The sequence below is a fragment of the Alexandromys fortis genome, unplaced genomic scaffold, assembly GCF_014885135.2.
Source record: "Alexandromys fortis isolate MF-2015 unplaced genomic scaffold, M_Fortis_MF-2015_v1.1 scaffold_30, whole genome shotgun sequence".
Lineage (NCBI taxonomy): Eukaryota > Metazoa > Chordata > Mammalia > Rodentia > Cricetidae > Alexandromys > Alexandromys fortis.
The window spans coordinates 14357805-14369997 of NW_026067922.1; the positions used below are offsets into that span (position 1 = coordinate 14357805).

The 12193-nt window shown below is 49.4% G+C and overlaps 1 protein-coding gene across 1 annotated transcript in view; it reads right to left on the reverse strand.

Annotated features, from left to right (window-relative positions):
* Positions 1-1267: 1267 nt before the first annotated feature.
* The window catches only part of Rnf144a (ring finger protein 144A), a 125711-nt gene continuing 114785 nt past the window's right edge, over positions 1268-12193 (reverse strand). Inside the window, exon 9 of the mRNA XM_050141884.1 lies at positions 1268-5489. Coding sequence (XP_049997841.1) covers positions 5358-5489 — 132 coding nt within the window. The 3' untranslated portion in view covers positions 1268-5357. The remainder of the gene's footprint in view (positions 5490-12193) is intronic.

Sequence of the window (12193 nt, forward strand, 5' to 3'; positions counted from 1 at the left end):
CCAGACACGGGGACCTCTGTCTATAAGTGTTATGGGACAGAGATAAGAGGCCCCAGTTCATTGGTCCACCAGCTTAGCGGAATCTATGAGCCCTGTATGCAATTGGCTGTGCAGAGTTCTATGCACCGCACTGCCAGCTAAAGGCAGAATTACATTTCCTTAAGATATGCCAAGCGATGAACCCAGGAACCCATGAGCGTGTGTGACCTTATCAGCAAATAGGGTCTCTCTGATGGTCAAGATGAGTTTCTCAGTGTGGCCCTCAATGTCAATCACAGGCACCAGGGATGGGGGAGCAGGCACCGGGTGAAGATGGAGGCAGAATATGGTGATAGATATGGACACCGAAGAAGGCCAAGACCTGTCAGATGCTACTACCGCAAGGAAGCAGAGATGTGTGCACCTTCCTTACAGTCATCAGAAGGTTCCAGGGCACTTTCATCCGCTCCTCCATAGAGTCTGCCATCGTTAATCCACATTGTCAACTGTGGACGAAGAAACATTATTACGTCGTTAGGGAAGCACACGTTTGAGGGTGTCTATGGAGGCATTTCCACAGGTTAAGAGGAAATGTTCCACCCTGAATGTGGGAGTCAGGATCTCATGGGCTGGTGTGATGGTCAATCTTCACAAACTCACCATGGAAACTGACCTCTGGGTGTGTCTATGAGGGCGTTTCTATCAGGATTTAACTGAAAAGGCAGGATTCACCATGAATGTGGGCCATGAACCAAATTTTTGGAGAAAGCTAGCTGAGCATCAGCATCCTCCCTCCCCCTCTCCCCACCCCAACCCCACTAGCTGACTGTGGGTGGGTGTCATGTGACCAGCTGCCCCACACTCCTGTGAGTTGGAGGAAATCCTTCCCCACCCTACGTTGCTTTTGTTGGGATCTGGACACAACTGAGATCCAAGAATGGAGGAAAAGGGAGAGAAAAGGATCAAGCGAGGGCCAGCAGCTCCCTCTCTTGCCCGCGACTTGGTTGAGATATAGTCTCAGCCACAGAGCTATGGTGCCATGGGCTCTGCCCTCCATTCCCCACTATAAAAGACTGGCACCCTCTCCAACCATGAGCTAAAAGAAGCCTTTAGTAGCTTCCATTTTGTCGCAGAGAAAACAGTCTCCGAATACAGACGCTGTGCTCTGAGTGGCAAGATCTCATCTCCCTCCTTGCCTCCCCCTCCTCCTCCCACCTCCCGCCATTCTCAGCACCCAATCTTCAGGCCAGTCAGCGAAGCAGTTACAAAAGATGGAGCCAGGCGGGAGTATACAAAAATTCACCTGTATTCCAGCCAAAATATCTTTAAAAAGAAATCCCTTCGAAAGGGGAGACAGACGACGTAAGACGCAATACATTTAAAATATGTATTGAAATTATAAATCCAATGTGTCCATGGGGTTCTAAAGTACAAATCACAACATGGAAAGGCATTCAAACAGCTCTTACACGTCACAGTGTTAGTGGTACAAAGTGTACTCACGTCTCAAAACCACAAACGCAATTTTCTCATATATGATTTTTTTGTTTGCTTGCTTGCTTGTTTGGTCTTACCGTAACCACTCATCGAATACAGAATGCATACGTGTGCACGTGCACATGACGGACACATGCATGTTTTTATACAAGATTAAAATACACTCGAGGCAAAGTTAGCAAAATCTCAAAGAAAAGTCAGGCACGTGGCACACAGCTACACCTAACTGGAGGGCCTTGGAATTTTGGAAGACAGGATTATACAAGCCAGGAGGGCTGGAGAGATTGTAGGGTTTTAACTGCCAAGAGTGGGCTCTCCTAATCATGGGGCATCAGCAACCGTTTGAACATAAGCCCTTCCCTCCTGGTTGAGTTTTTTTTTTTTTTTTTTTTTTTGGCGACAGTCAGTTATAATCTCTTTACCTCATTTAAATTCATAAGGGTTTGGGTTCATTGTGAGGGAGAAACAAGCTTTGGTATTTTTATTTTTTAAAGGAAACCGTCATGAAATTGTATACATGCAAAGTGGTTTCCCTTGAAGATTTCATTGTGATTTACATATATATATTCACAGGTGTGTTTATTTATCTGTGGGAATCTGGGAAGTACACAAAATAAACCCTCCCTCATTCTTTCCAGTCCCCTAATTTTTAAAGGCGACCAAGGGAAACACTTCGAATTCATGAAATAACCTCTCCCTTTCCTAAGTCCAGTGGAAAAAAAATAAATTCATCTTTAAGTCAGATATTCAAGGCTGACAAGCCTTCCTCCCCAGGGGTCGTATTCAATGGGGAACCTGGCTAGGATCTTACACCTGTTTTATGGAACAATACATTGTAGAGAGAGAGGATTTGTTCTCTTCAAGACAGATACCAAAGTGGGGAAGGTGTTGGTTCCACAGTCTGAGCTACTCCCAGGTGGAGAGGCGGGCCATAATTCATGGAATCCAAATCTCTGTCCCCACAAGGAGCTGGTTGGTTCTCGGTCCTCCATGAACACGGATCATGACTGCCTCTGAGAGCGTCACCCTGGGGAGACTGTGAAGCCACGGGCTGCAGGACTGAGCTTGACAGGGATTAGCACACTCAGCAAGACAGTGGCAGGGTCAGCCACCCAATGCCACAGATAACCCACAGGCCAGCAGGCCCTCAGTGGAGCCCTACTAGACAAGCCCACAGCCTGTCACTAAGAGTCTCTTTCACAAGCTCAGGACTGAACGGTCTTCTTCCATCAGGAGAGTGGTCCATCTCATTGAACTCCATTTTCAGTTCTGACCAACCACACTGAGCAACAGAAAGGTTACTATGATCACAAAGCACTTCAGGCTACTCAGGACTTACAGCGAGACCAGTTGCATCTGGGGGAGGGGGCATCGTCACTGTTCCACATGCATTTTACATCACACATGGTTCAAGCTGCGTGTCCATAATAAACGGGTGTGGAAGTCTCTACTAATAGGACTCCCGTAGGGAACAATGCAAGTCTATATATTTCAGTGTGATCTTGCTGGTGTTTCTAGAGGGAGTGGACGAGTTAGTTTTTATTACTAAATCCAATTGAGCAAGTATGCTTGATAAAAACAATCACGGCAGACAGGGATCCTCTGTCCATACTTGGTCAGCCCCAGCATCCCTATAGCCCCTGCCTGCGTCCAGTCATGTGCTTGGGAAGACCACTGTGGGCTGGTGTGAGTAGGTGGGGTCATAGAGGTGTGTGAACTTTCAGAAGTCTCCCAGATACAAAGTGACTCCATGTTTGATTAGGGAGCCTGAGCTGCGGTCTGGAAACACAGCTGCTGCTCCCATTGCAAGGATGAATGCCACCAAACGAGACAGACAGTGGCGGTCAAGGAGGGGTGGGAAGGACCATGGTCTTGTGAAGTCTGCCTGTGCACCCCTGAAACCAGGGCGCAGACTGCCTGCCCCCTCTGAGAAGCATTTTAAAGGGTGGTGGCCGGATGGTTTTGCACACAAATTCCAGGCCTGAGGTCTTGAATCCAGCCACAGACTCACATAAAATCATCAGTCCTTTCCAGAAGCGCCAGGCCACCTTGCCCCCTTGTTTCCCACCACAGAGGCTCAAGGCCAGGCTTCATGCAGAATAAAAGTCTCAGAGGTCACACCTGGCTAGTGAACTTTTCCATTTCACCTACAGGACGACTTTCTGAGAGTGGGTTTGATGCGGACTGAGCTTCTAAATGACATTAGCTTAATAAAGAAAAATCAGTACCAGTGGGAGAGAAGCCAGCGGTTGTCCCACCTCACTCACCAACAGTTAAAAAGAAAGAAAATGAAGTCACTCCTGGGCAGGCAGTGCCTGCTAGGACTTGGCATTGGCCCAGAAGTGTAGAGTCACACAGACCGTCACTAAGAAGGCCATGGGCTTGTGAGAACAAGGGCTGAAATGACAGGACTCCGGGTTTGCTTTACTTCTTTGTCGGATGCCCGGTAAGCCTTTAAGAACACTGTCCCCTGTGAACCTCTACAGCTCCACCCTGCTCCTGGGGAGCGTGGTGGGCCCTGAAAGTCAATTCTGAAAGAAAGAACTCTCTCTGCTATTTTTAGAGTCCATCAGTGGAGTGCCTGGGTCTTACTATCTTACACTTGTTGACATGGAAACACACAGTCCCCAGAAGGACCAAATCGCAAACGCACTCCCCTCGGCAGAAGGGTCCTTCCTTCCTTCCTTCCTTCCTTCCTTCCTTCCTTCCTTCCTTCCTTCCTTCCTTCCTTCCTTCCTTCTTTCTTCCATTCTTTCTTTATATGTTTATTTTGTTTTGTTTTTTTCCTAGCAAGAACACACTGGTTAACTACAGGGTTGGGCCTGTGTCCTATGAGCCACACAATTTTTCAAATTACCTAAAGCATCTGAACAAAGACTTCAGAGCGTTCCCACCCGACTTCTCAGGGTTGCCCAAGGAGGGATGATGCTAACCCTCCTCGTGGCCTCACCAACCTGCAAAGTGGGGCGCAAGGAGTGGAAGCAGAGGCCTTCAGAGTAAAACACCTGGTTTGGAGATACTCCAAGGTGTTGGCTGCCACCTGGGAGAAGGAATGGGCCCTGTGAGCTGCACTGGAGGACAGGGGAGATGATCCCTTGAACGTGTCAGCATCTTCAAAGAAACCCGACAACAGGGAGCCCGTGTGGGTCACAGGACACAGCTCACGGCATTCAAACAGTCATGACAGTGGGTTCCAAGAGGAAACACAAAGTGTGCATAAGGCTTTCTGTAGCTCCTGGAAGAAGTGGTCAGGCCAGGAAAGTCACGTATCTATAACTTCATAAAATGCACATTTCAGAGAAGGCATAGCATGGTTTTGACGCACCTTGTTGATTTTCACTATTCAGTGGACAGAAAGTGGGGGTGGGGGGGAAGCCTTCTAAAAAGGATTTTACTAAATGCCTTTAGGAGTAAAAACAGTTCACAAACAGATTTTCTCAAGTCAAATAATCAGGTGCTGGCTGAAGAGAGTCCTAAGTCTTGAAGACTTCTCCTGACCAAACGATGCCATCTTGAAGCCAAGGCGTCCCTTTGTCTGAGTGGGGCTCCTAAGCTCCAACGGGACGTTCCTAGTCTATGGCCAGGGAGACGAAACCGCCTGATGTGCAGCTGATGCTACCTCAGGCCAGGTCTGCAGACACAGAAGAACCCTGCGGGATGTGCCCTATCCACTTCTGCCTTGCCTCTCCCACACCCTAGAAGAGACCACAACCGAGGCCTCTGACCACTGGCTGATGTCATCCCTGAAATCTCTGCAGGAAGCCGGACACTGAAGCTCAATAGGGCACATAAGGCAAGAAACATGTTTAGTGAGGGAGGGGTAGGGGGGTAGGTGGCCACACGTCCCGAGGCAGGAATCTGTCCAAGCATCACGCCATCCTCTAGGTGGGCAGCGGGTCATCGTCACCTTTACTGCACTTACACTTGCAGCAAAGTACAAAGGGTGTGGCCAGGAGCAAGAAAGGGGAGGCCACTAGGAGCAGGAGCCCAAATCCAGCAAAGATTCCCACCACCTAGAAGGGAAAAAGGAGAGGTGAGGGCGCTGGTTTGGAGTTCTACAGCTGAAGTTTAATCTGCAGCACGGCCCACCATTCCATCCACATATCCGATCATGTTTCTATCTCTCCATCCACAGGCCCACCATCCAGCCTGTCCATCCTCTGTATTCATCTAGTCAGCTACCCCTCCATCTGCACCTTCATTCACACACTCACCCCTCCACCGCTCCACGGAGCCACGCGTGCATCCAGACACTGTCTACACAGTCATGCATCCCCTCCACCCCTCCACGGAGCCACGCGTGCATCCAGACACTGTCTACACAGTCATGCATCCCCTCCACCCCTCCACGGAGCCCTGCGTGCATCCAGACATCATCTACACGGTCATTCATCCCCTCCACTCCTCCACGGAGCCACGCATGCATCCAGACACCGTCTACACGGTCATGCATCCCCTCCACCCCTCCATGGAGCCATGCATGCATCCAGACACCATCTACACAGTCATGCATCCCCTCCACCCCTCCACGGAGCCACGCGTGCATCCAGACACCATCTACATGGTCGTTCATCCATTACATCTTAAACCATCAGGCACGGACTCCTCTCTCCCCTTGTCTATCCAACCAACCATTGGTGCATCTACTTGTACTCCTTTCTCTTCATGAATCCCACCCCATCCACTTTTCCAGGTATTCAGCTAATTACTGATTTCTCCCCGCCCCCGAGCGATCATTATTTGGTAGACATTGGCTAGCTATTACAAATCCAAAGATACCCGACACTCCAGCAGAACACTGTCTAAGGCGAAGATTTCATTAGAGCCTAATACAGGAAGTGGGTTAGTTCCAGTTAGAGGTCATCCAAGAAGCAGAGGCCTACCTTGTTAGAGGACAGGAAATGGCTGAGAAGACAAAGATGTCCAGATGGTTTAGTGTCTAAGAGGGCAAGGACAAGACCCTTCAAATGAGGGAACTAGAATGACAGGGACATGAGACATTACATCGAGCTACCCTTGCCTTTCTGGATTTTAAAATCTAACATGGACTGTTAAAGATTTTTTATTATTTTTAACATTTATTTAGTTTTGTATTTTTCCAGACAAGGTTTTTCTGTGTAGCCCTGGCTGTCCTGAAATTCTCTCTCTCTCTCTCTCTCTCTGTAGACTACAGTGGCCTTGAACTCACAGAGATCTACCTGTTTCTGCCTCTGTAGTGCTGGGGTTAAAGGTGTGCATTGCCACTGTCCGGCTAGATTTTGATTTTTTGAAAACTCGTTTTTTCCCCCCTCCTCTAAGAATAAAGCCCACATGAAGGTCTTCTGACTTCTACACCAGCCAGTGGGGCTGTTTCAAATGAACGGGGTCTTCTTTTCCCTAGCCTTGCTTAGAGCAGCCGCTCTCAGCCTTCCGAAAGCTGAATGTGGAGTTAGACTGCCACCTAGTGTTCAAAATGATAAATACATGACTTCTCCAAGTTTGTTTTCTCAACTTTGGGATTAACAAATAAGCTCTAAGGCCCACTCTACAGTAAAGCATCAAACACACAGGAAGGAAAGAACTCCTTCACTGGAATATTTCCCGGAAACAAAGCACACACATATATACATACACAACAGTGCATGCATATAGTGCACGCCCACACTTATAAATAAGATCACATGTAATACAAGACATCACAGTGCACTGATAAATAAGACGCTGAGCCTCGGCCAGGAAGCTCATTGGATAAGCATAATGCTGGAGGCGGGATCACACCAATCAGGTCAGGTGATGTGTGAAAATCACATGAAGACCGTGGGAGCTGGAGAGATGTCTCAGCACTTAGGAATGATGCTGTCCTTACAGAGGAACAACAGAGACAGGGGACTGGCCATTCAGGTTCTTACCCCAGTATCTGTCTCCTGAGCACTTATTGATAAAGAATAATTAGATAAACGCATCAGGACATGGTGGTCAGGCCCTGGAGCACGTGGGGGAATAGAGAGATGGGCCCAGGCTCCAGAGAGGTCACTACACACATGGTTACATCAGCATTGGAAAGTACTGAGGGCTGCCAGACGCTGTTAGATCAGAACACAAGCTTTGTGTCCATGTCAGAGAAATAGCATGTGGTCAATGCTCTTCCCAGAGACTCCAAACTGCATTCAAACTTAGGAAGACCAAGTCCAAATCAAAGCTATGGAAAGGTGGGCAAGGTCCTTAGACTTCACTGAGAAAGCAAAACTAGGCCTGAGATAATGGAGTCTCACTGAGTCTCTGGATTAAATTCCAGTCCAGTATTCTCATTTTTAAAAGTTTATTTATGTGTGTACACAATTGTGTGGGTGTGTGAACATGTGTGTGTTGGCCAATTTGGGTGTCTTCCTCAGTGGTACACCAACTTTTATTTTATTTTATTTTTGAGATAGGGTCTCTCTCTCTCTCTAAACGTGAACTCACAGATTTGGCTAGACTGTGGCCAGCAAGACCCTGTCTCCACTCCCCTGTAGTCTGCCCTGGGACCACAGGTGCGTGCCGCTGCATCCAGGTCTCTGTGTTCTTGTTTTACAGATGTGAAATCTATGACCCAATGTGCTTTTCCAAAGGTCCATATGTTCCAGCCTCAGACACCCATCCTAATGTCCGGCAGCTCTGCAGGAACCCCAGCCCTTCACCCAGGGGTGAGGAGTAGGCAGCACATGGCTCATACCCTCTCATGCACAAGGGATTGCACAGTTGAAAACCGGCTGGCCCAATGGCCTGAACTGAGCTTCCTGGCTGGACTAGACCGGAGTGGAAAAGTCTCTCAAGCTGCTCACGGAGGAATGGGAGCTTGGATGGAACTCTTCCGGCAGACACCCGTGTCCTGAAAGATGAGCTTTGCTCTAGTGAGGAGAAAGAAAACGAGTGTCCAGCTCATCTGCACTTGAGCTTGAGTCTGGGATGGCAATGGAGCAAAGCCGGTAGACACTACCCAGCAGTGGGGTTTATGTTAACCGCTCAAAAGAAGGCTGGATGTTGGGCACATCTATCATCGTCAACTGAGGCTCAGTTACCTATAAGCTCATAAGGGCTTTCTGAACAGTTAGCGCCAGAGCCGGCTCAGACACCACCACCACCTTAGGCTCCTAGTGACCTCCGCAGAAGTCCTTGCCAGCCAGAACAGATATGTGTGTGCATATGTGTACGCGTGTGTGCATATGTATGTGCACATGCATGCTCATGCGTGTGTGCATTGTTTGTGTGCGTGCATGTATGAGCATGTGCAAGCATGTGCAAAACTCTGACAAGATAAGGGACTTTCTCATTCACAGCATGCCACTGTGTTGGAATGGAGGGAGCATTTGACAGTGGGGGCTGACTGAAATGTAGCATGCAACGCTTTATACTCAGAAAACGGACAAAAACTAGCAGCAATGTCTCCAAGGAGCAAAGCCCCCATGTCTGCTAGAATGATGCTACAAAACTTTATAACAAAGAAAAGTAAGGAAGCAAAAAACCCACAAAATCACCATACACCAAGGACAACACCCTCCAACACTGTGGTCACAGTTTGCTAGACTTGATGTTGACTGTAAATGGCACAGAGGTCTGAGTTGAGCAGGACCCCCAGCCACAGACAGAAGCATTCCCGGAATCCCGACTCTCATGAAGTTCTCTGCAGTGGCTTCGTCTGTGGCAACGGAAGTCATCTGACCCGTTTACAGGGTGGGTGGGTCAATGTCAGGACTTTAGTTGGTGCAGAAGTAGACAGTGGGCGCGGAGATGCCCGTCAGGATAACAGAGTATCGCATGTGCCTACCTGCGGGAGCCTGTCAAATCCAAGTCAAAAGCCCCAGCTTAAGACTTAAGACATGCCATGTGCAGGGTGCTTTAGAGACAAGACTGTGTGGGAGACAAGGCTGGAGCAGGGTTTTGAAACGGATGCGAGGGATGTGAGTGGGGGAGAGGGGCAGGAGGGGGCCTCGGGCTGCTGTGAGGCTTCTGGCCTGCTTTGTAGAGGGGAAGATGATGCTACATGTGATACGGAGATCTTTAAGTGAGACCGTGGAGCTTTTTCTCCTGGGGCTCTAAAACTTGTGGGTATCCAGGGTCAGCCTTAGCCTATGCCACGGTGCCCACTCTCTCCCTTCCCAGGTCATGTCTGACCCCGTTACCATCAGATACATTCCACATGCAGAGAGATGCTGATTCACCAAACTGAGTCGCGGCCCATAACCTCTCCTCCTCCAAAGTGAGTTTGCTTTAAGTTACAGCCTTCAGCACATGTGGTCTTATAAAGCCACCCCTACTCACACTCCTGCCTCATTCTGTTCTGTTACAGTCTTCCAGCCTGGATTAGCAACAGGTTAAGTCCTTGTTTTCCGTTCTCACATTGCCTTGCAATATCCTGAGGGCCCCCAGATTCCAGCATGTGAACCGGCTCAGTTAGAATGTGCCCAGTTGCTGGATTTTGTCCAAAGCATCAGCACTGGGAAGGTGTGGCTGCCAGGGCAGCAGCCAGCTAGGACGGCAGCAGATAGGACTTGAGAAGCATGAGACCAGGCAGAGGAAGCAGACGCGATCTCTTCGATGGACCGGTTTCCGAAAGGCAGACAGAGGAATGTGTGGGCCTCTGGAGGGCACCGATGTCATCTCCAGACACTGTGTACATGTCACATTTGACACCACATCTGTTGCTGGGGCTTGTCTGTCTCTCCAGGTGTTCAGTCCTCCTCTGGGTGGGAACCCACAACCTCATTATCGGCTCACCAGGACAGACCCTGAAGAGTCAGAACAAAGACCACGACTACTCTATCTCCAACATGCTATACATCCAGGAAGCAGCTGGAGGAAGGAGGACAGGGACACTGTCACAAAGCCACACTAAAGGTCCATACTTCGCTTCATCTGATTGTTTTTCAAGTATCTCTCTACTCTGGGAACAGGACCAGGGCATTGAGGTTACACAGATAAGCAAACTCTTGCATCAAGGACAGGCTGACGTCCTACGAGAGGAAAGACAGATGCAGTGTCCAGAGGGGAAGGTAGATGTTGCAGTGACAGGAATGATGGGGGTGCAGCCTGTTCCCAAGTGACGGAAGGTAATGCCACGTTATTCACGTCGGACCTAAGGGCTAAATGAGCTGCACGGAGTACAGGTGGAATCTCAGAGCTGGGTGTAGGCAGGAAACAGAGATCCATGGGTAATGAAGACCAAGGCTAAGCAGATGCAGGAGAGCATGGGAGATTTCAAGCCAAGCCCCTAAGCAGAAGGAATGATGTGGCCCCAGGTCCCTACTTAGTCTAGACTCTGTAAACACCCAATAAAAGTGTCACGAGGCTATTGATGACAGATGATAAACCTCTGTCTCTCAGTGTCATTAACAAGTCTCTGGAGGCAGAGCTAAGGCAGGGAGCCTGTCCAGAGAGGAAATGGGGGAGGTGCAACTGGATTCAGAACAGGAAGGCTGGCAGAGGAACAGGGCCTCTCTAGGCAAGCCACCGAGCCAGGCAAACCATGAGAATAAAGGGATCTTTGGGGGCCATGAGCACTCCATGGTGTGTTGGCTTGGATAAAATGGAAAGCTGCAGGGACCTAACACAGGACCTAGCACAGGACCTAGCCTTGCGGGCAAATGCACAAAGTATGTGGGTGGGAGAAGCCTTCCAGGGACATGGTCTCCCTCGTGGACAGACAGACGTCTGCCCTTTGCAGGTGCTACTTCACACACTCAGGTCACTGCTGGGATGGCCTTCCTTATCCTTGAGCCCTGGTTTGCTCACCGCTTTTCATCTGTTTCAATCCAGGTCTCATTTCTGATGTCCTGTGCTCCCTTTCCCACGGCCTGCACGTCTCTGAAATGCGGTACACCATACATCTGCATTCATCCTAATAAAGACAACCCTGCCATTGTGGGTGACACCTCCGCCACCCACTCGCATAGATGCCTTGAGATGGTGCTATTTAAAAAGCACAGAATCCCACAGCAACTCACGCACTATAACGACCAGGGAATGGGTAGGGGGCATCAGGCCTGGTCAGCAGTTGAATGCCTGCTCCTAAGTAACACTTTGCAGGGAATCCCCTCAGCTCCTCTGCAGACACTCACGCTCAAGGGCTTTCGTCCCCATCAACCTGGAGCTAGGAGCACATGGAAATGAAGTTACAGTTAGACCCACTCCCAGCTCTAGGCTACTGTCCCTCCATCTTTAGATGGACTGGCACAGTGACCTCAGAGGACTCCTGGGAAAGTCTGGTAAAGAAGCCTCTTCCAAGGCAACTGTGGAGTAAAGCTGACTCCACTTCCCTAACCCTTTGTAGCTCCCAACTTCAGTGTAAATCAAACCCAGGTCTGGCAAAGCCCCTGGAGATGTAATCTCCCAGACTAACCTCATACTCTCTGTCTTACAATCCACGTGGCCCTGTCCGTCCACAATCCAAGCTGTTCACTTGCCCCGTCTTCTCTGCCCTGCCCCTCGTATACACAGGTTTACTCCTTGACACTTAGAAGTAGCACCAACACACAAGGAACCTTCCCACCATGTCATCTGAGAGCCTTTCCCCATCCCTCACTCCGTAGCTGCTTTATGTCACGGGGGAGTCTGCTGGTTCATCATCTCTGCCCTTTGCACCTAACAGAAGGCAGGGTCCATAGAGGAATGTCTTACAGACGTGGCTGGCACACAGGTGCTAACCCCCCCCCCCTCCACATGTAATTCAACACTGCAGAATCAACTGACCCAAGAGCCATTT